The following is a 27,126-nucleotide window of genomic DNA, read 5'->3' on the forward strand; positions in this document are numbered from 1 at the left end:
CTAACTTTTCATGCAGTATGTTTTGTGTTGTGCATTCCAGATACAGTTAACTTTTTGTGTGTATGTGATTAGTGTGGAAAGAAATTAATGCAGTCCAGTATTATGATTTATGGACTGAATCCTTTGCCCACTGAAGACTTGCCAAAACTAAAACTATTTTTTTTCCTTTGGATATTAGAAACAGCTACTGTTTTTGTTGATCTTTTAAAGTTCTGAATGGGCCTATTTCAAATCATACCAGCATGGGAGCTCAGATTAATAATATACTTATTCAACTAGTGATACTGAGTGAAACCATTGCTCACATGGATATGAGGATAAAATTTCATAAAATTATTTTCAGGTGCATTAATGCATTTCTGGAAGCTGCATATGATTTTTCTTTTGCATGAAAGAAATCAAGGATTTCTCTTTATTGTATCAGTTACAGGTAGGCGTATAAGTTAATTTAATTGCAGTTTTTTTATACCTTAAAACATAAGACATTTTGCTTTCAAAAGCAGTACTGTGATTGCTGGATTATTCCCAAAGGTTTTTAACTCTTAGAATGTTTATCTCTCTTGAGACATCGTGACTGTAGTATATTTAATTTAGATTATTGAGAAAAATTTCCTTTGTTGTTAGTTGCAGCAAGCTGCTGAAGTCTCTCAGCTCCGGGGAGCAAGGGTAATCTCTGCTGAAGATCTTCTGTTTTTGATACGCAAAGATAAGGTAATATAAAATAATTTCATCATATTGAAATGCCAAGCTTGGTGATTAATTACACTTATGTAAGGAAGCTACCCTTGTCTTATAGCTTTCACATTGGAATCATAACTGTTGAACTAATATTTGAGTCCTCATAGTTTGCATAAGAAAATGGTTTACTACAAAAGAATTTATTTTTACATGGACAAGGGCACTTATATAAAAGTATGCTGACAACGAATTCTCACTTATCCTTAAATATATATTTAGACATTTTCACTGCTACATAATGTTCACTAGATATTGACCAGGTGCTTTGTTTTGGTAACTGGGATATAACTAAGTGGCATATTTATTTTTCTTCTAATTTTATACAGGCTTTCATAGAATAGTTTTTTCACTTGAAATACAAAGTTTTTTCTGTGACACTGGTTAAAAGGAAAAAAGCAAATCAATCAAGATGAATATTGTATAAGATAAATATACACCATAATATCTAGGTTTTTTAATAAAGATCTATCTTTCTTACTCTTTGAACTCTGGCATTAAAATATTTATGCTGGTATTTACACGTATAATTTTGTCATAACTATCTTCCAAGAGTAGCTAGTTTGAAAATATTTTGTGACATTTTGCATGTTTTTAATAAAATTTTCATCTGAAAGTTACATGTGGAAAAACTAACTGAATAACCACAGCATGTTATGGTAGACTCTAACCCAAGTGAGCACGCGGTGCTTAGTTCCTAATGTTCCATCTTTCATTTCTCCATTGTTTTCCCCTGGCATTTTAATTACATTTACCCATTTTTGTATGTTTGTGGCTCTGGTTTTTATCAGAAGGCATCCCATCTGACCTTCTGGATATCCTGGTTAACATTCTTTCTGTGATACCCAGTTACTTTATATCTGTGAAAGCTTTCCTTCTGACTGACTGAAGATTGACTAAACTTGGATGCCTAAACTTCTCTTCCTTCTGCAGTGGGATTCAGAGATCTACAAATTGCACCTCGACCAGTCTACCATTAAATTTTATAAATGTTTAGTTCATTAACTCTTATATGGTATGAGGACTATAAAGAGAAAAGAAATGTATTCACTATCAAGAAGCTATAATCTGGTTTAGGAAATCTGTATGATTTAGTTGAAGAAGCATTTTGAGACTCACAGCATTTTAAGGTTGTGTGATTAGATTGGAGAGGCTGTAGGATTTGTTGAAGTGGAGGTTTCTGCCTAGGGTGAGACTCATGCAGCTGTATGCAGCTATATGTAGAATGGAACTAACCAGGAGGCAGGCTCAGTAATCAAGGCAAACTGTGATTAGTATGATGGCTCTGAAAGTGGATGGGAAGGAAGAATTCAGAGAGATGGTGAAGAGTAAGAATGTTCAGGATTTAGTGACTTCATTAGGAAGACGGGGAAGTAGGCACCATATAGCAGTGGTGCTGTGAGCAAAGAGCCTGAAGGTGCCGTTGGCAGCAACAGGGACCTTGAGCCAAGATCCTTTACGAAGGCAGCTGGAGGGCAGTGGAGTTCGCATCAGTACTTTACAGAATATGTCCAGTCAATTTTTCTTTTCCATCGACAGAGGTAAACAAGCCAGCACAAAAAATAGTCCACATTGACACTTTTTCCTGCCTTTCGGGGAAGTCAAAGTTTTAAATCCTATGGAAACTTCAGGAATACACACTGATTGTCAAAACCCTTCTACTGTCTAGAAGGACTGTTAATCAGAACCTTTTTAGCAACCAAGAGCCTAGCTATAATATGATAGTTGCCAGTATTCTCATCTTTCTCCTCAAAATAATAATTTTATTTATATGCTGGTGTGTTCCAAACAGAATTTAAAGTAGTTTACATGACTGTAATATAAGACAAAATAAAATCTAAAGTACTGAATTTTCAGGAATCAGAGGAAAGAGAAAAAAAGGATGGCAAACACCTATATACAGGTATATGTTTTTTCTCTTAATAATGCTGGTTTATATTCAAGCAGAAGTCATTGACTGCCTATTGTGTTTTCCATACTGCACTAGGCAGCTTCACTCATTTTCTCATTTATTCCTCACAATAGTCCTCTAAGGTAAGTACTTTACTTACTTTGTAAATAAGGAAACTGGGGTTCAGAGGTCATGTTCTACTTCTGGTCCTGCTATAAGCTCCAGTTGTGAGACTATCTTTAACCTCGGTTTCCCTATATATAAAAAGGAGATGATTATATTTGTCTGTATCTCAGGGCTATTGAAAATTTCAAATAGAATGCATGTAAAAGAGCTTTGTAAAATACAATTTATTTCAGCTGTCATTAGGAATCTTAAACATGAAGACCAGGAACCAGTAATAATCCATTCTAAATGTAAGCATACAACAGATGACGAAGTATTATCAGTTACTTTTAAAGTTAACCAGTATTACAGTCTTCTAATAAACCTAAAGAAAGCCATCATTAAGACTCAACTATCATTCATCAGCTTTGAGTTTCATAAAAATATGTTTCTCAGATTACAGAATGTTTTCCAGAAATATAAAACATAAACCAACTCTTCTAAATAAAAGAAAAGATTCTCAGAGAATAAAAAAACAATAAAAAGGAGAGTGCTTGGCTTTTTAAAGCAGTTGTTACAAACACCTTGTCTAGCTGTTTGTAAATCATTTTAAAAAATAAAATTTGGGTCTGAATGTGTACAAAATTCCATAAAGTCAGTATTTGCAGCATAGTGTGGAAAGTTTATCACAATCTTCAGAAGGAATTTAACCAAAAAAACCCCAAAAACAAAAATCATTGTGATTCTGGAGTATCTGGATACTTGCAAATGAAAAGTGCTTTTAAAAATGCTAGCGTTGGGGCTTCCCTGGTGGCGCAGTGGTTGACAGTCCACCTGCCGATGCAGGGGACACGGGTTCGTGCCCCGCTCCGGGAAGATCCCACATGCTGCAGAGCGGCTGGGCCCGTGAGCCATGGCCACTGAACCTGCGCGTCCGGAGCCTGTGCTCCGCAACGGGAGAGGCCACAACAGTGAGAGGCCCACGTACCGCAAAAAAAAATAAAATAAAATAAAAAAATGCTAGTGTTGTAGCTTTTATGTTTAATTTGATGACTAAATTTTGTATTCACAGTACTATGCTGAGAATTGCTATATCCCCCCCACAGTGATCCTGGGGTACACGTTATTAAATTTAGTTATCATAATAGTCTTTAATCAATAAAGCGAATGTATGTGTAAGGTTTTTTATTTACTTATTTCATATTTTTAATAGAAAAAACTTAGAAGACTGCTAAAATACATGTTTTTCCGAGACTACAAATCAAAGATCGTCAAAGGCATCGACGAGGATGATCTTCTGGAAGGTAACTTAAAGCACTAAACTAAAACCAGTACAACAACACATGTATGCTGATGACACATTTACACAATGTCAATGTAGATATTCCCATCAGAGTAGAATATATGTACTTCTGTTAAATAATGTAGTTTAGAAACTGTGCAGATATTTATATAGTTGGCAGTTAAATCTTGTATTTTCCAATTATGTGACTTCAGAGTAATCTGGCATTTTAATTCTTTTTTTAATAAAATGACCTGCTTTACACCAGAATGTCATGAAACTAAGAAAATTGTGTTGATTTAAAACATAATTGATTTTAGCAAGCATAATTTTTCTGTCCTGAATGGAGGGAGCCAGAACTATTATATTTTTGAAATTGGCATGTATGTTTTTTTGTTAATTTATTATACAAAGTATCTGATATGTTTTATAATGTAAAGTCACCTCATTTTAATGTGTTATTTCTGTGCTGTTTGAAATCTAACAAAACGTCTGACACAGAATGGGAAATTTTCCTTAGCTGATTTTCCAACTCAATTCCCCATTTTCGGATATTTAAAGAAAATATTTATGTTGCGAAATCAAATAGTGATAAGCTGAAAATAGATAATTATTAAATAATACTTATTAATCAAAATAAATATGTTGTATTTTTGAAGTAATTCATCTATTTTGTATTGAATATAGTCACTGCATGGTAGTATCCTTTAAAGATTAGTAGTATCCTGTTAAAGATTATATAGTCTAAAGAACAAATAGAAAAAAGAATGAAGAAAAATTAATAGTGTTTCAGAAAAATATGAGCCACCATTAAGTGAACCAGTGTATGCAATGGGACTACAGAAGGGAAGAAAAAAAAGAGCAGAAAAAATATTCAAGGAAATAACGATGGAAAACTTCTCAACTTTGGTGAAAATTATTAATCACATCCAAACAGCTCAGCAAGCTCCAAGTAGGATAAACATATAGCAATCCATACTCAGACACATTCTAGTAGAAATGCTGAAAGACAAAGACAAAAAGAAAATCGTGAAAGGCAAGAGAAAATCACCTCATCAAATAAAGTGGAACCTCAACAATATTAACAGCCGACTTCTCATTAACAATGCAGGTCAGATAGCAGTGGGATGACGTATTCCAAATGCTGAAAAGAAAAACTGTCAACAACAAATATGTCAAGAAACATGTTCAGCAAAACTGTGTTTCAAAAATGAAGGCAAAATAAAGATATTCTCAGATACACAAAAACTGGAGAATTTTTTTGCTAGCAGACCCATATAAAAAATACTAAAGGAAGTTATTCTGGATGAAAGCAAGTTGTACCAGACAATAATTTGAATCCACACCTACACACATCACACACACACACACACACGCACACGCACACACACACACACACACAACAAAGAGTATCTATAAAGGTAATTATGTAGGTAAATATAAGAGAATATAGAATTGTGTTATTTATTTTCCTTTCTTAATAGATTTAAAAGCAATTGTATAAAACAAGATATATAATTGTAATATTGTGTCTATAATATATAGATGTATAATATATTTGATAGTAGCAACATAATTTAGGTGGGTGGTAACAAAGCTGTATTGGAGTAGGGAGTGACAGGCTTTTTTTCACTCTAAGATGTTTGGGTTGTCTTTATTTGGTATAGGAACACACAATTTGTCACATTAAAAAATAATGTAGCTCTTCCTCACTAATTCACACTGATACTTTTGTGTATTAAACTGTATTAATTACCTTTTGCAACATTACATTCCTTCCTGACTTTTTGCAGTAACTTTCTCAGAGTTATGTTTTGCTTTTAAATAAGTATGGTAGTTTTATCTCTTATGAGAAAAAGAGTAAGATCTCATCCCATAGGTTTCAAATATATTGCCACAGTAGTGTACCTAGTATTTTCTTCTTTTAATTTCATGTCTCAATCCTGATGTTTTTTATTTATGTCTTTGTTTTTATTTACTTTCTTAATTAGGCTTGCTGTAGCAGGATTCTTTTTCCAAATCTGAGAGCCTTTCCTTTTGTTTTTTTTTTTTGTAAGGAATTTTAATCCATTCACACTTATTGTGCTAATTGATCATTTGGTTTTATTCTCTCAATCTTATTCATGACATAAATAGATGATTTAATTCTGCATGACTTATGCTTTTGTTTTGGATACAAGGATTCTCCTTACGAAGATTATTATGAGAGAATTCCAGTTCTGAATTTTATATGCAGTATTCAATACATATGATTGAGGCAGATGTAAACCTATTTAAGAACATTTCTTTTTTCCTTCCCTTATCTTCATGAAGACAAATTGAGTGGCAGTAATAATGCGAACAAAAGACAAAAAATCGCTCAAGACTTTCTCAACTCCATTGACCAAACAGGAGAACTCTTGGCAATGTTTGAAGATGATGAAATTGATGAAGTTAAACAAGAAAGAATGGAGGTATAGTACATGCTTCCCTTTTTAGGGTAATAGAATAACTGCAGTGCATATACTATTTGGTTCTATTCTTATGTTCTTTAAATGTGGTCTGAAATGTCCAAATCAGTGGCTTCATGTCTGAAGGCAGCATTGTGTAGTGGAGTAACCCTGGAAAGGATGTTAAACTCTGCCTTCATAGCTGACTTTGGGAAACAACTTCAGTTTTCTGTTTCTTTGTTTCCTCCTTTGAATATGAGTAGGTTTCCCTAAGCTTCCTTCTGGATCTTACTTTTACTGAAACTATTTTATTCCAAAAAAGCTAGTTTATAGTTAAATATTTACTTAGTTTTTGTACCAAACCATCCAGTTATCTTTGTGGACAAAGGTAATCCTTACTGCTTTTGCGTTGGCATATAGTGTGAAGAGCTATTTTTCCAGCTGTAGTTGCAGCCTCTGGTTGGACTCACCAGATAAGGTAGGATCCAGGGCAATTCCATGCTTTATATCACTGTAAAACACAGTTAGTGACATGTGTTTGGATTCCCTGGGTATGTTTTAACAATGAATATGAAAATTGTATGCCTTCTATTTACCCTAGCTTTCTATTCATAAAATGGTTTCCTTAAATACTTGTGGAAAAATAAAAGTAGTGATTGATTTCATCTGAGTGCCTTCTAAAATATAAGGCATTATTCTTATCATTCTTATTCTTATAATACTTTTACATGTAAAGAAACAAATCTCCATTTTTCCCCTTCTCTTTAAATTGGTCAAGAGAGGTAATTCCAGAGCTCCGAAAGATCGTGCTAAGTGCTGACTTTATCATAGTCTCTGTGCATGCTAAAAATATAATTATTTCATGTTAAATTTTGGAGGAAGTCCAATAGACATATATGCTTTATAAAATTTAACCACCTTCTTTAAAGAATTAGTATGCTTAGATCATGAACTGTGATCTAAAGGCAATGTTCTTCTTAGGTATCAATTACCTTAGAAATGTGTGGTTATCTTGGTTTGAGGCAACTGCAAATGATTTTAGTTCGCCCTGGGCCAAAAACATGCTAAGTTGTCCAAAGCAGATGATAAACATGTATTTCTGATGTCATTATGGCCTAAACAGGATATGATTGTTTCGTGGCATGGTTTCACTTATGATGCATTACACAGAGAGCAAATATTGTTTATGCTTTATTTTTTAAACATTTTTATAGTATACAAACGGGCATTAAGAAAAATTTATTAAGGAAGGACTCTACAGAAAACAGTAGTAAAATTGAACAAGTAGCTTTTCAGTTTTGACAGGAAGATCTCTGTCAACCACGCCTGTTGCCCGGAAGGGCATTTCACAGTCAAGGAGAAGAGAAGAAATGGAGCATGTTGTAACACTGAGCTCATAATAGCAGGCTACTGTAGGCCTGGAAGAGTGATGAGCCAGTAAGGTACAAGTTCAAGTAAATAAAATATTTGGAAGTGCAGGATAGAAAAAGCTTGGGAGCTTATGTGGTTTATATTTCTCTCCCCTGTAGTTATATTGTATATTACATAGTGGTAACCAGGATAATAAAATATCAATAGTTGATAAAAATAGTTACAAGAAAGTCAGCTTCACCTATACAATAAAAATTAGATTGGCAGTTTCTCTAAGCTTTGTATCATAACTAAAATCTCTAACCAAGATAACAAAGAGTAGTTTTGAGATTCTGTTCATCCAAATAACAGAGTTTAAACTGGATAAAAAAATGCTGAACTTGTAGACATAACTATAGACAGTAAAAAGTGGAACCGTTAAGAGCATAGGCCTTGCCTGCTTCTAATTTGACAGGTTATAGTTTCAAGCGTAAACCACAACTGTGGCAGTCCATATGAAACCACTTTGGACTCACAGACTGCAATCCCTTGCTTTTAAAGTGCAGTAGAATAATCAGTCCTGGCATCACTCAGTGATTTAATTTTCCTCTAAGCATCACTTACAGTTGTAGAAACTTTGTTTACTACCTTCTCCCCTAGAATGTATGAAAATGGTATAGACCTACCAACAAAGCTTGTTATTGGTTTTTTTTCCTTTTTTCTTTTTTTTTATTTAAATGTAATTTAGAAGAGAAAAAAATTTATAGACACAAGCTCGCTTGGGACCCTAGATTTTTCTCAGAATATTGAGCAAGCATATGAAAAACTGAGTTCTTTCCCGTTGTTTTCAGCTGATTTCTGTGTGTGCCTGGCTTTGTGTTTTACTCATAATTTACTTCATTAAGTATTATGTGATTTGAAATATAAAAAATGTCTGAATTTTTATATCCATTTCTACTTGCTAGTCCATTATCATATTAAGTTAACTAACGCTTACCCCATTTGTTTTTCTCCAGCACCAAATTTTTAACACTTTGGTGTGTGTGTAGTAGAGATCTGTGATCCATGACCTCTGAAGACCCTTCTAAATTATCAAGTAAAGATTAAATAATGTTCAGAATTGCTTCAGTGTATTTGAGGGACTGGGAAAGAGAAGCAGGAGAATGATAAGCATAATACATATAAATACTCACAACTCCCCTCCAACCACCCCTCAGACCCCCTAAACCCACCCCAGAGTGACCCACGTGTGTTTGCTGTTGATCCTGTTTCTCACATTCTAAGTTTTTGAGATCTAATCAACTAAATGTGACTGTGTCAACCAAAGGCCAAGGAAGGGTCACTAAAGCCTGCAGGTAGCTTTGTGTTTTCTTACCAGAGGACCTGTGGTCACTCACAGAAGAGCTTGCCTAAAACCCTACTGCTCTCCTGTGAAGGAACTTGGAGAAGCTCAAGTTTGTCATTAATCAAGTAAAATGTCTGGTCTACTGAACTGCTAGGTTTTGTGAAGAAGATGTAAATAAGGAACGCCTAACAAATTGGGTGAGCTCTCTACCTTCTGACTAACCCTCAAACTGGTAAAATAAACAGGAGAACAAAGATTAGAGTTCACCAAAGAGCAGCCTTTAAACAGCATAGGGGGCTGAAAATCCCCAGTGACTGTTTATCTTGTGTTTTCAAGTTAGAGGCCTAATCCTTGAATCTAGAGAAAAAGCAGAATGGAATACATAAAATGTAAGGCAGCCTAAAAATTGTTTAATTGAAAGTTGAGTAAGATCCCAGGTGGTCATCTGAATTTAACCTGAAGTGACTAGTCATAGATTTTTAAATACAAAGTTTCTCGTAAAGGTTGAATGATCACAGAAATCAGGTATACCATTCAGTTAGGCTCCAAGTGTAACAAGCTTATGATCCCTGGGGGTTTTGAGTCCTAGCGTTATAGCTTTTGGAGCTAGGTAGACTGGAACCTCGTTGAGAGAGGTGGCTGACTATAGAAGTTCTCCATCTTCTCCTGTTTATGAAATGTTTCAGCACTTCCCCTTTTCTATCTGTCATGGTTTTTATAGTTATAAAGTAAAGTAAAATAAAATGCCTTCAAGACTGAGTTGAAATATAATATCTTAGATAAGATTTATCACAAAAAGGCTAATCCCAATAAGATAAATGTTTACAAATACCAAAAACATTGAAAAGATTGAGTTAAAAAACTGAAACCCAAAACAAAGTTTAAAATGTACATATATATGGGATTAAGAAATGCAGAATTTATATACTAGAGAGATATAGTTTATATACATATGTACATTCATGATGTATATAAATATGCATATATATTTACACACATGCATATACTATGCCTACATGTGTATATATGCCTACATGTGTACATGTGTACGTATGTATCTTCCAAAACCCATCCCACCCACGGCAGCTGATAGAATGACATGCCCTGATTGGCTTAGCCTAAGTCATATGCTCCATCTCCAAAGAGGGTACAGTTAACCTCTGTAAAAGCGTGGATCCCTGAAGCTTTCGCAAGAAGGAATAGATGCTGGAAAGGCAGCCACGAGGGTTCTTAAGTGTAAAGTACCTCTATGTTATGTGTAAGAATTGAGAGTGGTGCATCACAATCTTGACTCTCTGCTCAGATCTCTGGGAAGTTTTCCCGAAGAGACAGCATGTTAGAATGAGTGGAAATCATTTTCTTTGGATTCAGGCAAACCATCCATCCATCCTTTCACTCTTTAATTCATTCAGCATTTATTAGAGCTTCTTTTGTAAATCAGTCACTATTTCTAGGTCCTGAGGTTATGACTGTAAAAAAACAAAATATGGTTTCTGCCCTCACAATCCTTTAGTAGTAACTGGCAAATCAAAAGGTAACTAAGTACTCTGGTGAGGGGAATACAAGCCCAATAAATGGTTGCCATTTTTATTATTATTACTCTATTTGATCTTGAATTTTGAACCTCTAGGTGGGTTATTGGTTGTGTGATGGAGCCATGTATATTCTATTTCACTTGATATTTTATTTGAAATTTTGTTTATCCTGAAGTAAAGCACATTACATCTTCAAGAAATTTTTGATCATTAACTTCAGACAGGTCCATAGAATTAACTTCAGTGTGGTTTGCTGAAGAGGGCACAGAACAGAAAAATGAGAAGTAGGCTCCATTTTAAAACCTGAAATAGTGTAATATGTCAGGATTAGTTTCTGAAAGAGATTCAAGAGAACACATCAGTATGTCTTTTATTCTTTTGAAAGTAACTTCTGTTCAGATAATTTAAAAATACTCTATGAAATCATTCTTCAGGGAATATTAATAGAAATACCACCCAAAACCTTTGGTAATTCTGGCTACACAGAGCAGAATTAATGTAATTTAGTATATGTTTTTCTGGCCTAGAAACTGCAGAACAGGGAGTATTACGTGACTTTAGGAGAACCCAAAGTTTGGTGTAATGTGTAGCTCTGAAACTGATTTCCAACTCTATCAAACTACTTTTTATCCACACCTTCTGATTATGTAATGGTAGAGATCTGTATATTCATTGCCATAAAACATCTGGAGAAAACATTTTTCAATTAATGACATGAAAAGTAAGTTACAGATCTTATAAAAATAGAACTAACTAACTCTTACCCAGGTACTTATCGTTCTATAGCTTAACACATCAGATTTGACAGATGGTCCTCAAGGGATTCTTTTAGGCTTTTCTTAACCATGTGAACTCTGGGCTCTTAACCATGTGAACTGAGGGTAGAGTCAGACTTCCGCTTTGCTCAGAGTGCCCCACATACCAGGTGTGAAGCTAGAAGTGCTTGGGTGGTGGTGGTAGTAGTTTAATCAGTCTCTTGGGTTATGCTTTGCTATAGAAAAATTTTAGAACAAGATCAGTCAAATAACTACCATCTTTATGATAAAATATTTAGCATCACTTCCATTTTTGTCTTCCACCCTCAGACCCATTTAGAATTTTTTACTATTTAGTGTGGGTGAAATTTAAAAGATTCTTCTCCCTGCCCTTTCCCTAGTCTATTGAGGAGTAAAATACATTGTAACAGCATTGAAGCAGTACTCATAGTAGTCATATTTCCTTTAATCCAAATCAGGGCTTATGATCCGATGTCCACAAGTATCTTTTGTTATGGAGACAGCATATTTTAAACCAGGCCTTGGTAGTAAAACATAGGAACAGTGATTGCCATTCACTTCCACCTTCCCCACCGAGGAGTTTCAGCTTCAGTAAAGTAGAGAATCCTTTCCAGGGTGAAGATATGCACCAGTACTGCACACTGATCATCCGTGTCTCCCAGCGCTGATGTGCCGGCGTGGGCCTTACTGCGCTGCACTGTTCAGTCTTGCTAAGTGGATATTCGAGTAGCACATCTGAATATACTGTCCAGTTAAGTTTTTAATAGAATCAATCAATATTTTCTTTCTCAAATAATTTCAGTTTGTCCTCTTGAAAATGAAACCGTTCTCTTTTAAAAGATACATTTCAAGGGGTTTTCGCAGAGATCACTCCACCAGCTTGTTTATAAAACACCTTGGCGGGGAAGAGTTTTAAAATATCATCGAATTTCAGAACGCCACAGGATTTACCACTAATTTACATTTAATGTTTGTAGTTCTCGAGTTGTGGCTGTTGTAATAACCAAAATGTTTTTTCCCTGAATATTTTGTAGATTATGTTTCCCGATTCTTTCTCCTTCACCCACATTCCCCACAGTAGGCGGGCAGATTGTTGTTACATAGTCTGGCCTTTTTTTATCTTATTGGTTTAATCACAACAAGTTAGTCCTTCTAAATATGAAAATAAATTTATTCTGTGGAAAGAGTTTTGTCTTTTTAACGCTGTCACTTCTTTTGTGGCATTAACAGATCATTAGTTGTTTGGTATAGATAATTACCCTCTATCCCTTCATTTATTTGCTGCCTTAACATCAGCTCTTATTGTTCACCACTGTATGGTAAATCATGCAAATCAGGCTGCTTAATGCAATTAGACTTATTCTTAGCTCATTGTATTCCTCATTTAGAATTCTGGAGTAAGCTGTAAATATTTAGTGATCCGTGTAATCTGTTGCATGTGGATGTCTTTTGGGAACTCTCCTTTTCACAAGCATTGGTCCGAAGGACAGATCAGGTGCTGCCAGGCTTCTGCTTTCCATGACTCCATTTTCTACAGTAGAAACTTAAGTCCTTAACACATTATTCATGCATCTTTCATGATCTGGCCCCAACAGACTTTTTCATCTTCATCTCCCACCATTCCTGCTCCCCCCGCTTTTCCCATATTACCTCCCAAAATGCACATGTACACACACACACACACACACACACACACACACACACACACACACACACACACACACACACAACCACCACCAGCACACACGATTTAAGGAACCCCCTCGGACTTATAGTTCCCTAAATAGGCATTCAGCTTTTCTTCCCTTCCCCTGAGCTTTCTCTATCTGGCAGCATCTCAGTTCTGATATTTTAGTATGTGATAGATTGTAACTAGTAGTTTTTTTCTTAGTTTGACTTACTGAATAAGGTCCTTGAAAGCATGGACTTATTTTATTTACTTTCATATCTTCTGTACCCAGCACAGTGCCTTGAACATTACAAACTTTCATTAAATATTTGTCCAAATATGGTGAATAAAATAGGTGATATATGCAAATATTATTAATCTATCCTTTGGATGATCTGAATTTTTTTTCTCTTTTGCTTAAAGAATGCAGTTTCTGGGTGTATAAAGTTAGTCTTTTCTTCTGATTCACGTAGGATTACAAAGAAAGCTATAGATCTTTATGAAATTTTTGTGTCAGGAGCTCTTCAACACATCTTTTACAGGTGCTTTCCAGTTGCTAATAGTTTTCATTGCTTGAATAACTTCCTGCTCAAATTAGAGTAGTGGCTTTTCCACAGTTCTAGCTGCAGAAGTTCTCCTAACCACACTGCTTCAGTATTGACCTGCAGTGTTCAGGATCTGTCTACAGGCTGATACTGAGCATCAGTTCTAAGTTCAATTAGCAGACTTTTTTTTCAAATGGATCAATACCATATGTGACTATTGGTTCATTCTCTCTAGTTACCGATTCAGAACATTTGGCAGTAAATGGTATACACTTTTCCTTGTGTATTTGCTATTATAAGATCTTATGATTTAGCATCTTCAAATAATAACATATGCTTATTCACTTCTCTGATCCATTAAATATCTCCTCTGGACAATTCTTTTAGTTATCGGTTGATTTCTACTTAGAAAATATCAATAGTTTGAATTTGCATATGCCTTAGGTTACTGTTGAATTTTTTGTGGCATGGAAATTTTGCATTTCCGTTCATTCTCCTTCATACAATAGGAAACTTGTTTCACTCAGTCCTTCTAACACTAAGGAACAATTGACCAACAAATCACCAGATTCACAAAAGTTACTTTTGCATTTATCTGCCTCATCTACTATATTGATAAGACTGTGGGCTTGAATTTAATATTCAATTCAAATTAATATTACATTCATCATTCATTTTTACCATCACGACTTTGGCTATTATATTCAGTTACAAAGGGAAGTGTTTTGTCATACTCCCACAGTTAACAACATAGCCATGTAATGAACTTTTTAAAGTGTGGTATTTAATTTTAAAGTGACCAAGTAATAACAATTTGGGCATTTTATCCTACTCTTTAAAAATATTTATTAAATCTTATTTTAAACGCCCTTTTTAAATATTTTATTCTTTTGGTTTCCATTCTTTTGAAAATTTTAATATATCTTAGACACTCATCATTATACAAATCAACCAACAGATTATGTTAATTCTATTAAAATTTTGTAAAAAATCTCAACCAGAATAGGTCTTTATCATTCCTCATGTTGAGTATGGTTAACTGCTGCATCTCTCAGATGAGTCTAATATCATTTGCTTAGATCAGTGGTTCCCAGTCACATGGGGAGTTGTTTTTTTTCATTGGAGTATAGTTGATTTACAATGTTGTGTTAGTTTCAGGTGTACAGCAAAGTAGATCTGTTATACATGTACATATATCCACTCTTTTGGGATTGACATATACACACTACTGTATATAAAATAACTAATAAGGACCTACTGTATAGCACAGGGAACTCTTCACAATACTTTGTAATGGCCTATATGGGAAAAGAATTTAAATTTTAAAAGTCCTTTAAAAGTCTTTGAAGAAAAGACATCTATTTCTTGTAGTAATTCTGCACCTTAAATAGAAGACAGCCATTAATAGTGGGTTTATTGACCTGCTCTCAAATATGGAGAAGCTGTAAGTACAGAAGTGACCACCTTTGGGAAGACACACTGTGGAAAAATCCAAAATCACTGAGGTAATTGTTTTAATTTTGAAAAAAATATCTTATTATATAAAAGCTCTATCAGAGCTTTTAAGTAATTTAAAATTAGACTTTATTTACCAAAATTCAGTATGTACACAAATATCTCAAAATACTTCTGTATTCCTTTGTTATATCTGTAGAAATTATCCAAGTGAGGGAGAGACTGAAAGAGGACTAAGAAGAGAGGGAGGGAGGGAGGGAGGGAGATGGAGATGGAGACAGAGAGAGAGAAAGAGAGAGTGAGAGAGAGAGAAGGAAAGAGGAAGAAAGAAAGAATTGAAGCCTTTTTCCCTAGACGGTAGCTCTGTGTAAAGTTCTATTATCCATCTAGGTTTAGCAGGGAAGATTTCTGAATCTTGGAAGACTTGTAGCCCTACAATAAGTTCATTAAAATCAATAAAATAAAATAGCCTAATGTAAGACAGTTATCACTCTTAGTTTAAAAAAAACAAAAAGTCTTCAAGTGAAATTTTTGGGAATTTCCCCCATCCTCTTAAACAGTTCTTTTTGGGGGGGGCGGCTGGGAATGTGGGTTCTTAGTTCTTCCACCAGGGATTGAACCCGTGCCCCCTGCATTGACAGCACAGAGTCTTAACCACTGGACTGCCAGGGAAGTCCCTTAAGCAGTTCTTATTGATGATCCATCATATGTTTTTTGTTTGTTTGTTTGTTTTTTATTTATTTTTGGCTGCATTGGGTCTTCGTTGCTGCATGCTGGCTTTCTCTAGTTGCGGCGAGTGGGGGCTACTCTTCATTGCGGTGTACGGGCTTCTCATTGCGGTGGCTTCTTTTTTTGCGGAGCACGTGCTCTAGGGCACGCAGGCTTCAGTAAGTTGTGGCGCGCGGGCTCCAGAGCATAGGCTCAGTAGTTGTGACTCATGGGCTTAGTTGTTCTGCGGCATGTGAGATCTTCCTGGACCAGGTCTCAAACCCGTGTCCCCTGCATTGGCAGGCGGATTCTTAACCACTGCGCCACCAGGGAAGCCCCATCATATAGTTTTGAAGTAGAAAATGTAGTACATCATTGGTATAATTAAATATTGCTTAAACTTTTCCTGTGACTCATAGAAACTCATCATTTAATTTATTGTAACCAAAGAGTGATGAGGTATCTTGATGGCCTGGATATTATTTCTTTGGGCTATCGGTCATCTCAAACTCATCAACTCTTCTAAAAAATTCCTCTACTAGTACCCCTTGGTATTATTTTAAATCCTTCCATCCACTTGTGTGGGACTTGGGTACTTTCATATATAATGACTGTAGGCCAGCTGGTTATATTCAGGAGTTATTCAAAGAATTGTGGATTCTCTGAGGCAAGAAAATTTATAACTCATTTTAATACACTTTAATAATCTTGAACCTCATCTCTCAATCTACCCCCTTCCTTCCCAGAAACCAAACCAAAGTTGTGGGGGGGGTGCAGAAATCACATTTTATTTAACCTAGAAAATGTTTTTGTTTAAATTGTACCTAGGATTATTTAATGTTCACTTGGGTGTGGAGAAATAGACTATACTAGTGGGAACATAAGTTGATACATAGCTTTCTGGAGAAAAGTGTAGCAATCTCTATCAAACGCATTAATTAAAAAAACCCTATATGCCTTTGATCCAGAAATTGCCTTTCTAGGTACTGTACTAAGGATATCATTGAACAGAGACTTTTTTGAAAAATCAAATGTATTCATTGTTTATTTATAGAAAAATTTGTTTAACAGTGGAAATATTAAAGTTGTAAAGTTTCTTCTTAGCATAGCTTTTGCTATAGCCCATAGATTTTAACAATATATAATACTTCTATGATTTTAATACTGTTTTGTAAATATCCTCTAGAATTGCCCTTTAGCCTAATTTATGTAGGAGAATATTTGACATATATGGGTATATATTTTCCAGGCTGGATGTTTTGTCTGTTTCAGCCTCTATTGGGTGTTTTAGTTGCTTTATTGCATAGTAGTCAGATTGTTAGCTATATTCTTTTTAGTGTTAGGAATTCATTAGAACTTACTAGGTATCTTATCCTAATATTTTGCGACTTTTTGTAAATGACTTATGGACAGGCTAGAGAGATGTTTATGTATCTATTAGATCATTATTATTAATAGTATTCCCTTGCTTTTCATCTTCTTTCTTAAAAGTAAGCCTTTTATTGCTGTGATGTATTTGTAAATATCTCCTTTAATGTCCCACCATTTTTCTTGTATATAGTCCAGTTCTCCTACATTAGGAGGGAGAAGTTCAAGAGTTTTTCTTCATTGTTGATAGACTCTTCATCAGTAGAAACTGGTTCTCTTGGTCCAGTGAATACCAGGCTTGCTATATCTTTGCCTGTCTTTACTGTTAATCTTTCTGAACCAATTAGTTTGGATGTAACTGTCGTTAATAGTATATTAAGATTATTTCCTTTAATTTCTTTCAATTGATGACATTACCCTATTTACCTTTATTTACATAGCACATATGTTTTTTCTTTTTACTTTTTTTTAATTTAATTTTTATTTTATATTGGAATATAGTTGATTTAAAATGTTGTGTTAGTTTCAGCAAAGTGATTCAGTTATACATATACATATATCCATTCTTTTTCAGATTCTTTTTTTTTACTTCTTTTTCTTTTCCCTATAATTTTTTTTTCACACACACACACCGTATTTTATTTTTACAAGAGATAAGTAAACTGACACCAAGCATTGTAAATGGATGACCACAACAAAAGCAACAATGATTGAAATTACCAAACACGAAACACACTCATACTATGTCATAATATTGACATTCAGTCCAGTAATCCTCCACTGTAACAGCTCCTTTACTTTGCAGTGAAAATTGATTTGTATACTTTTTGCCTCTGAGTCCTTGTGGGATTTTTTTTTTTTATTCAAAGTCACAAAAATTATAATCATTCTCATCAGTTCACTCAGTCCCATGTAATTAATTTTTTTTCATCTTGATCTTTGTTAGCACTTTTATGAATTCATCAGTTTTCCATTAGAGTTCTGAAAATGCTTGTTACTTCAGTTCAGCAGTGTAGTCAGTTACCAGAAACCTGTACTTGTCAGAGTCTTTTCCATGAATTCCTTGAAGATGAAACCCTTCTATAGGAACATTTTTGCAAAAGCATCAGAGTACACCCAGAACTGTCTGTAAATGACAAAAGACTTAAAAATGACCATGATTAATGATTTGATGAAAGTTCATAATAATGCAGTTGACGAGGAAATTTAGTTATTTCTGAGATATACATTTTAAAGTAATAACTAGAATTATGACTTATAACATTATACCAGAACATATAAGATTTTTAGAAATTTCATGTAATGTCTGAAACATTTATATTAACATATTTCCATACAAATAACCCAAAGAAAGTTCAGTATTAGTTGTTTTTTTGTTTGTTTGTATTGCAGGTTCTTATCAGTCATCAATTTTATACACATCAGTGTATACATGTCAATCCCAATTGCCCAATTCAGCACACCACCATCCCCACCCCACCGTGATTTTCCCCCGTTGGTGTCCATACATTTGTTCTCTACATCTGTGTCTCATCTTCTGCCCTGCAAACTGGTTCATCTGTACCTTTTCTCTAGGTTCCACATACATGCATTAATATACGATATTTGTTTTTCTCTTTCTGACTTACTTCACTCTGTATGACAGTCTCTAGATCCATCCACATCTCAACAAATGACTCAATTTCGTTCCTTTTTAGGGCTGAGTAATATTCCATTGTATATATGTACCACAACTTCTTTGTCTGTTCGTCTGTCGATGGGTATTTAGGTTGCTTCCATGACCTGGCTATTGTAAATAGTGCTGCAATGAACATTGGGGTGCATGTGTCTTTTTGAATTATGGTTTACTCTGGGTATATGCCCAGTAGTGGGATTGCTGGATCATATGGTAATTCTATTTTTAGTTTGTTTTTATCTTACTGTGTTCCTCTGCTTTTTTTGCTTCCTTGCCCGTTGCCTTTCATTTTTTTTAAACTGTAGTTTCAGAATTAACTTGTAGTTAAATCTTTCAATGGTTATTTTTAAATTCTGAGGAATCATAAATCTATATGTCTTAGTTTATGAACCTTAAAAATGAATTCGGTTTTTGTTTTGTTTTGTTTGGTTTGGCTATACTGCACTGCATGTGGGTTCTTAGTTCCCTGACCAGGGATTAAACCCATGCCCCCTGCAGTGGGAGTGCGGCGTCTTAGCCACTGGACTGCCAGGGAAGTCCCTATTTTATTTTTTTATGCCAGCTACTGTACTAGATCGTGGGGACATAAAGTAGTGTTCACAATACTGTTGTTTTCTTGACAGAACTTGTAATATACCAGAGAAGTAGACATAGTAGTAATAACAACAGAGTCCTATGTGGTACCTGCCACACAGTGCCAGACACTGTTCTAAATCCTAACACAGACATCACCTCACGTCACAGTCTACTCATGAGGTCGATTCTGTTATTATTCCCCTTTTGCAATGAGGACCCTAAAGCACTTGCCGAAGATCACAGTTACAAAGCAAACGTGCTGGGAAGGAAAATTCATGGGTACCAGCACTATCTGGAAAAGGAAAATAGCAGGAAAGTGTCCTATTTCTTCCAACCTGGAAAAATGTATCTGGAAGACATTGAGTTATATTGTATATGATTACTAGCCTCCCTAGCTTCAAGGCAAAGAAAGTTATTTGTTTTACTTTTGCTTTTCTTTGGCCATTTCAGGTAATGTCTGAACAGAATCACACATTTTAAAAGATAACAGATTTTTTCATATTTGTTTTAAAAATGTGAAACCTCATTATCTTAAATCCACAATTTTCAAAGCCATAGTTGATAAGAGATTACTGTTTCTTCTTTCAAAATTTTAAAAAACACATGCAGGGCCAAGGACACTCAGTTATTTACATACTGACGTGAATCAGATTGCTTACCTCTTAATCATTAGCTGAAAGGGTCTTTCTTTAAAGACATTTAAAGGTCAGCAAAGAGAATAGGTAAAGTAGTTTTGAACTTTAGAGAAATTTAAAGAGTAGAAAACATTAAGCAATGTGCTATATTGTATGTTTGCAGGAAAGAGAAAATTCAAGAGAGATATGCTAGGAAGTTGAGATTTCAGAAGTAAAGTGAGAAGACGTCAAACGCCAACTTTGTGTTTTTATAATTTTGCATAATACTGGACATGGACAGAATTCTCAATTAATTATGCCTCTTCTGATCCTTCACAAAAACTGGATATAGTCCAGATGCATGTGGGTGTTAAAGAGGTTTTTGTAAGATTACTTGGGAATCTACCCACCATTTAAGACAATATTTCTATGAGAAGATACAGTCCGAATTTAAAACAAACTTTCAGGATATAAGTTGGAGGATTTTGTATTTTAGTTTTCAAAGTGAATTTTTACATGTTCCACATTTTCAGTGCAACAGGATGCTTATCATCTCTAGAAACTGTTTTATCTGGCTTGTTTTCTCTGGAAACAGAAAACTACTGGTATTAGAGACCAGTAAAAAAAATTGGCACCTCCACCTGACATTTTGTAAGGTTATTTAGGATGATCATATTTCCTACTGAGTGAAGGATTTCATGATTGCATTTAGGATTTTATATAATTTATGTCCAAGCTACTGGCAATGTCCTGATGGTGAATTAAAGAGGTATATTAATTCAGTGTGCTATTAAATTTAAAAAGTGTTGGTTACATATAGGAAAGAGGTCAGTTTTTTTCAGGGTAATGATGCAAAGTTGTCATGGGAGTTACACTTCAGTAAGAGTTACCACTGTTCTTTCTGTGATTGGTGTACAGACTGTACAAACATCATGGATTCATTTAGAGGCTAGGGATGACAAGCTAAATTTGTTCATTCACTTATAACCCATTTGATATGTTGTTTAGAAAAATATTTAGCTCTGCACATAGACAAATTTATTGTGTAAGGATCTATATCTTCTAAGCAACCCAAAAATGGAAATACAGATGAGCCTCAGGAACTGCAACTCAGACACCAATGAAATCAATGTTTTGTTCACTGTTTCTGATCTCTTGCTTCTCTCTATCTGCATAGGCTTAATTTTTCTCTTCCTGTCAACTTACTACTTGTATAATATTCCACCAGCAGGTGCTCCCAACTTAGCTTCCTCACCTAGAGAGAGGCAGACCCAGCTCTCTGGGATAACAATCTCAAATCTCAGCAAATGACATCTGATTGACCCAGTTTGTGTTGGGTGTCCAGGCTGGGGCCTGGCAGCGTGCGTGGAAGCCAGGACCATGCTGTAACCTCTCTGCTGTGGCGGTTTGTAGGGCAGCCTTGTAGTGATGGAGGCAGCAACACTTGGCAGCCAGTATGTTAGGTGCTTACTGCACCCAGCCTTCCCTCCATTCATCCGCTCATCATTTACAGCGTGCCCACACATATGGTAGAGTTGACCTTGAGACTATGAGCATTTCACTTCAAAAATGATTATCTTAATCTAAATCTAATTTCATTTTAAAAGCTACAGGGGATACTATCCAGTTATCTTAGACTTAAAAGAAAATGGCTAATGAAAGAGTAAATATAAAACTCCCGCTAAAGTTCACAGAATGACAAAGAAAGTAAAATATTCTTCAGTCAAGCCTTTTCTCATAAAAAATCTCCTCACTTAAAACTGTAAAACATTTCAACAAAAACATTTCTTCAAATATGTTATTTTAAATACTATATTACTTAAGCAAATATTTAAATACTATATTAGTTTCTCTGAATACTTGACTTGAATTTAATTCTACCTGTCTGCCAAATATGTTGAAACTCCAAATCCATTTTCATTTGCCAGGTTAAATGTTTATTTTGTTTTCCCACATAATATGTTCTTTAAAGTGTCACAGGCATACCAAATCTGATTTCTTTTTAATAGGGACTTGGTAAGGATTTTTTTCTTTCTTCAGTTAATGGTAAAGGATATGCTTCTCTTAAGGAATATGCAAAGGTATATTCACATTTCCTACCTACAGAAGGTATCTACTCTGTTAGCTGTTGGAAAATAGACATTAACTTTCTTAAAGGAAGTTTAAAACGTGTCCACTACATTTGCCTACATTTTTGAAGCCTCACTGTTATTTCGTTACAATCAAAATACCAAAGACTTTTCTCATATTGTAGAGTGTCTAGTTTTATCTAACAAGTGACTCCGTATAGACTAGTACAATGAAAAAGTATTAGGCTACAGTAATTTATTTGATTACAGGGTTTCCCTTTCCTTCTGCTCATCTATGTTTATGTGATCAAATATCCATTTGAAAATTTTGTTCTTATTTTCAAAGAACATTTGTATACCTTTGAATATTGTAGTCTCCTAGATATACTTCTCTAAAAAGAACTAATAACTTTCAACATATATCTTATTTATTTTAAAAAGATAGATTTACTATTTAGCCTTCATATGAATTGCATAGTGGTTTGTACTTTTTGCAAAGCTTATTAGTACATCTTAGGTTTCTTATATTGGACCTGACTCACTACAGTAAGAGCATCTTGAGGGGGAGGTATTTGAAACCATAAGTGGTAGTGATCTCCCTAACCTTTAACTTGCCGGAAAAAGTGTACCTAGAATTCCTTTTCCTTTCTCCATCTATAATGAAAGTACAGATTCTTATGAATGCCACAGTCTCTCTTCAATTATCAGTATTACAAGGCCTCCTGACTTCCTAAATCCAGTGCCCTTCTGTGTGAGAGAAGGGAAGCATAACAAAAGTTGGTGCAGTAGTTAAATAGCTGTCTCATTGCTACAGGTGAAGTGGTTCACACACGTTTTCAGTTTTGAAATATGTAGCCGTTTCCCAGAAGTTAGGAACCTGATGGCTTCTCCCAGTGATATTTCTTCTATATAAGAATCACTGCAAATCGACTGAGGCTGTTTTCCTGTGTGGACTTGAATAGTTTGTCTGATCTCTTAAATCTTAGGAACTATGGCTCTGAAGTATTTCTAAAGATTTCAGGACTTCCCTAAGTACAGGATACACATAGAACCACACAACATCAGCTCTACACAAAGAAGAGAGAGCTCAGTCACAGGAAGATGAAGCAACTTAACCTAGAGATTCCCATTTTATGTTAGAGGCAAAACAAGACCTAAAGTACAGGTCTTCTGCTTCCCAGGTCAGCATTCTCTTCAGTGGTCACTTTAGTATTTTTCTGATGGAATAGAATGAATCTCAGTATTATATAAGAATATATATCAGAGCTTTAGATTATGATTAAAACTCAGTAGTTACTATTAAGAACTGTTGATTTAGAATATATAGAGATTGAATTGGAATTGTATTAACCCTATAATGTACCCTATCCATTCCTTTTCACATATATCTTGAATGCCATCTTATTTGCTTTCTGTTTGTATCTTTTATCATCAAAATAAAACTGCATAAAAGGAGAACTTCTTGAGAAGTATACAGTGTTTGCCCTTCTTTTCTTTTTTGGCAATTTTAAGTTTTTCATTAAGAAACGAAGCAGTATTTTTCAGTCATTATGGCCTGCATCTTCATTAAAATCCATCCTGCATTTATTTATATCCATCTCTCAAGATATCCTTTATTACTTTCAAGTTCTGTTGTTCTCAGGATCACTTCAGCCCTCACCACTCCCAGTCTGTCTGCTTCAGTCATCTTTTCTCTCATTGATGAAGTTTGAGATGGGTGGCTTTTCATTGGCTATATCTAGGATGCCAGTAAAGCATTAAAATAGGACAGGTCAAAAGCAGTGTCCGGGCTTCCCTGGTGGCGCGGTGGTTAAGAGTCCGCCTGCCGATGCAGGCGACACGGGTTCGTGCCCTGGTCCGGGAAGATCCCACATGCCACGTAGCGCCTGGGCCCGTGAGCCATGGCCGCTGAGCCTGCGCGTCCGGAGCCTGTGCTCCGCAACGGGAGAGGCCACAGCAGTGAGAGGCCCGCGTACCACAAAAAAAAAAAAAAAAAGGCATTTAAGTACCCGTTGGAGGGAATTGTTTGTCAAGCCCCTTGTCAAGTCACTCACCTTTGCTGAATTGTTTTATGCTATCCCTAATTGTGAATAGGTAAATGGAAGTAAATCTATTTCTTTTTAAACTAGAGCATCTCAGTCTTTCTGGAGTTAGGATAACATTATTGGTTATTTGTTTGACTTAATGTTGTCCCGTCCTTATCCCCTGAACGCACTCCCTGAAGTTAAAAAATATATAAAATAAGTTGCATTTTTAAAAAATGTTGGTGAGTATTGTGAGAAGAGAGGATCCTCACTCTTAAGCTCATTCACGATCCCTCTGACTACTAAAAATCAGGTCTAGAAATCAATATAATCACATAAATGTGTAATGACTTTTATACTTCCGTCTTACACCAACATGATGGAGACAGCTGCTTGTCACCCAATGTCCATCCTCTCCATCTTTCTTTGTAACAAAACTCTGATTTGTAGCTGAATATATTGCCATCCTAAGTATAACATCCCTCTTCTTACCTTGCAGCTAGGTTTAATCGTACCACTGAGTTGTGGCCAATAAAATATAAGTATAAATATTCTATTGGACTTCTGTTAGTTTTCTTTAAAGGGAAGGGGCACACTTTTTTCTTATCTTCCTATATTTGATTACTTTATACAGATGTGATATCTGGAGCTTTAGAAGCCATTCTGCATAATGAAAGGAAAGCTACAGCCTATACAATTTTTTACATCAAATGTATCTCAGTAAAGCAGGGGAGGGGGTGACGGGGAATGAATGAATGAATGCATAAATACATAAATAAATAAAAGGTGAAAAAAAAGCCACAGCTTAGAAATGACCGAACATATGCTGGAAGTGACTGAAGTTCTCACGATGTCAGCAAGCAGTTATGTTAAGCCTGAACTACTTGCCTCCAGAATTCATATATATGAGGAAAAATAAACTTCTGTCTTGATTAAGAAGCTATAATTTGTAATCATATTGTATTCAGCCAAAAATGTTTAACTAGTAAAACCTGTGAATGAGACCCCTAGGTTGATAAAATTGAGAATATACTTCTAGAAAGGAATTCGTTTCTTAGGGTAGACCTGGTCTGGGTCTTTTACTGAGGGCATTGATTTTTTCCCCTTTGTTAATTCCAATATAATTGACAAGTTAAGTCTATATTTCATATTGAAGGAATATTCTGTCATGTGGCCTGTGATTTTCAAAGAACTGTCATAGCCACAGGACAAGCATTAATATCTTGATGTGTTTCAGCCTAAGTCTCGTATTAATTACAAGAGTTTTGTTTATCAAAACTTACCAACATCAAAAGGTTGAAGAAATCACTCACCATTTATTAATATGTTTCCTGCTTAAATTCCAGAGGAAAATACAGGAAAGGATTTGATTTTAGATTTTTTTGTTTGTTATTCAAAATATCCATCCTGCTACTTAAGAAATTAATATACTGAGCTGTAGAAAATAAGTACCATCTGGCCTGTGTGTTTTTCTACCTTCTCTAAAGAACACTATGCAAAGGAGGGTGCGCAACGTAACAAGGCATATGCTTCATTTAACTATACTTATGGGATACCTGATGTGGTAAATAGGAGTATTACTTAAAAATTGTATATAAATTTATAAATAGCGAGGTTCTGTTGTATAGCACCAGGAACTGTATTCAGTATCCTGTGACAAACCATAATGGAAAAGAGTATGTAAAAGAATATATATATATATATATATATGTGTGTGTGTATATATATATGTGTGTGTGTGTGTGTGTGTGTGTATATATATGTATGTGTGTGTGTATATATATATATGTTTGAGTCATTTTGCTGTACAGAAAGAATTAACACAACATTGTAAATCAACTATACTTCAATAAAATTAAAAAAGAAAAAAGTTGTATATAAATCAAATTGTTGTTTATTTCATCATATTGTAAATGTACAAGGAAAGCACCAATATAAAACAACTCTAGAGGACTGCTTTTGTGCTATGAAGAATGTTAATGTGTTATTTTGTTAAGGTCATCATTAACAAATGTCATCATTCATTTCAATGTTGTCTATGTGTTGTTTTTTTTTTAAATTCACCTCTAACATTTGGGCAATCTGGTTATGAAACCTGTAATATGAAACCTGTAATATGAAACCCCAGTAATCATAAGCATTACTGGACTTCTCTAACTGGCTAACTAAATTCTGCTCTCCCCACCTCACTTTCACCCTGATCCTCCCACGTGGAGCCTTCTTGTTGCTTCTTACTCTTTGCAAGAGAATCATCCAAGACAGATGAGAACATGCTTATGTCACTACAGTGCATTCCCCACTTAAAACCTACAAACTGGACTTCCTTGGTGGCGCAGTGGTTAGGAATCCGCCTGCCAATGCAGGGGACACGGGTTCGAGGCCTGGTCTGGGAAGATCCCACATGCCACAGAGCAACTAAGCCCGTGCGTCACAACTACTGAGCCTGCACTCTAGAGCCCATGAGCCACAACTGCTGAGCCCGCGTGCCACGTACCACAACTACTGAAGCCCACGCACCTAGAGCCCGTGCTCTGCAACGAGAGAAGCCACCACAGTGAGAAGCCCGCGCACTGCAATGAAGAGTAGCCCCCGCTCACCCCAACTAGAGAAAAGCCTGTGTGCAGCGACGAAGACCCAAAGCAGCCAAAAATTCAATAAATAAATAAATAAATTTATTAAAACAAAAAAACCCCTACAAACTAACAACACACACACACACACACACACACACACACACACACACACACACTCTACATGTTCTCGAAGTATTTAGCCAATGTATTTGTTTCCTTGGCATCATTTTCCTAATCAAGGATGTCAGTCATCACAAAAGAGTACAAAGTCTTTATTATAGAATGACAGTTTTTTCAAATCTGTTACCAAGCTATTACCAAGCATGGTATTATGATCAGAGCATCAGCTTTGGGGTCAGACAGACCTAAGTACTCAAATCATGGTTCCATCCCTTATCTTGT

At 35.3% G+C, this 27,126-nt stretch overlaps 1 protein-coding gene across 2 annotated transcripts in view; it reads left to right on the forward strand.

The window, feature by feature from the left end:
* Nucleotides 1-27,126, forward strand: part of SUPT3H (SPT3 homolog, SAGA and STAGA complex component) — a 420,389-nt gene that overhangs the window by 279,543 nt on the left and 113,720 nt on the right. For both annotated transcript variants that reach the window (XM_060021727.1, XM_060021728.1), the window contains exons 4-6: nt 625-711; nt 3,945-4,035; nt 6,327-6,466. In XM_060021727.1, coding sequence (XP_059877710.1) covers nt 625-711; nt 3,945-4,035; nt 6,327-6,466 — 318 coding nt within the window. The remainder of the gene's footprint in view (nt 1-624; nt 712-3,944; nt 4,036-6,326; nt 6,467-27,126) is intronic.

This window comes from Delphinus delphis, chromosome 10, assembly GCF_949987515.2.
Source record: "Delphinus delphis chromosome 10, mDelDel1.2, whole genome shotgun sequence".
Lineage (NCBI taxonomy): Eukaryota > Metazoa > Chordata > Mammalia > Artiodactyla > Delphinidae > Delphinus > Delphinus delphis.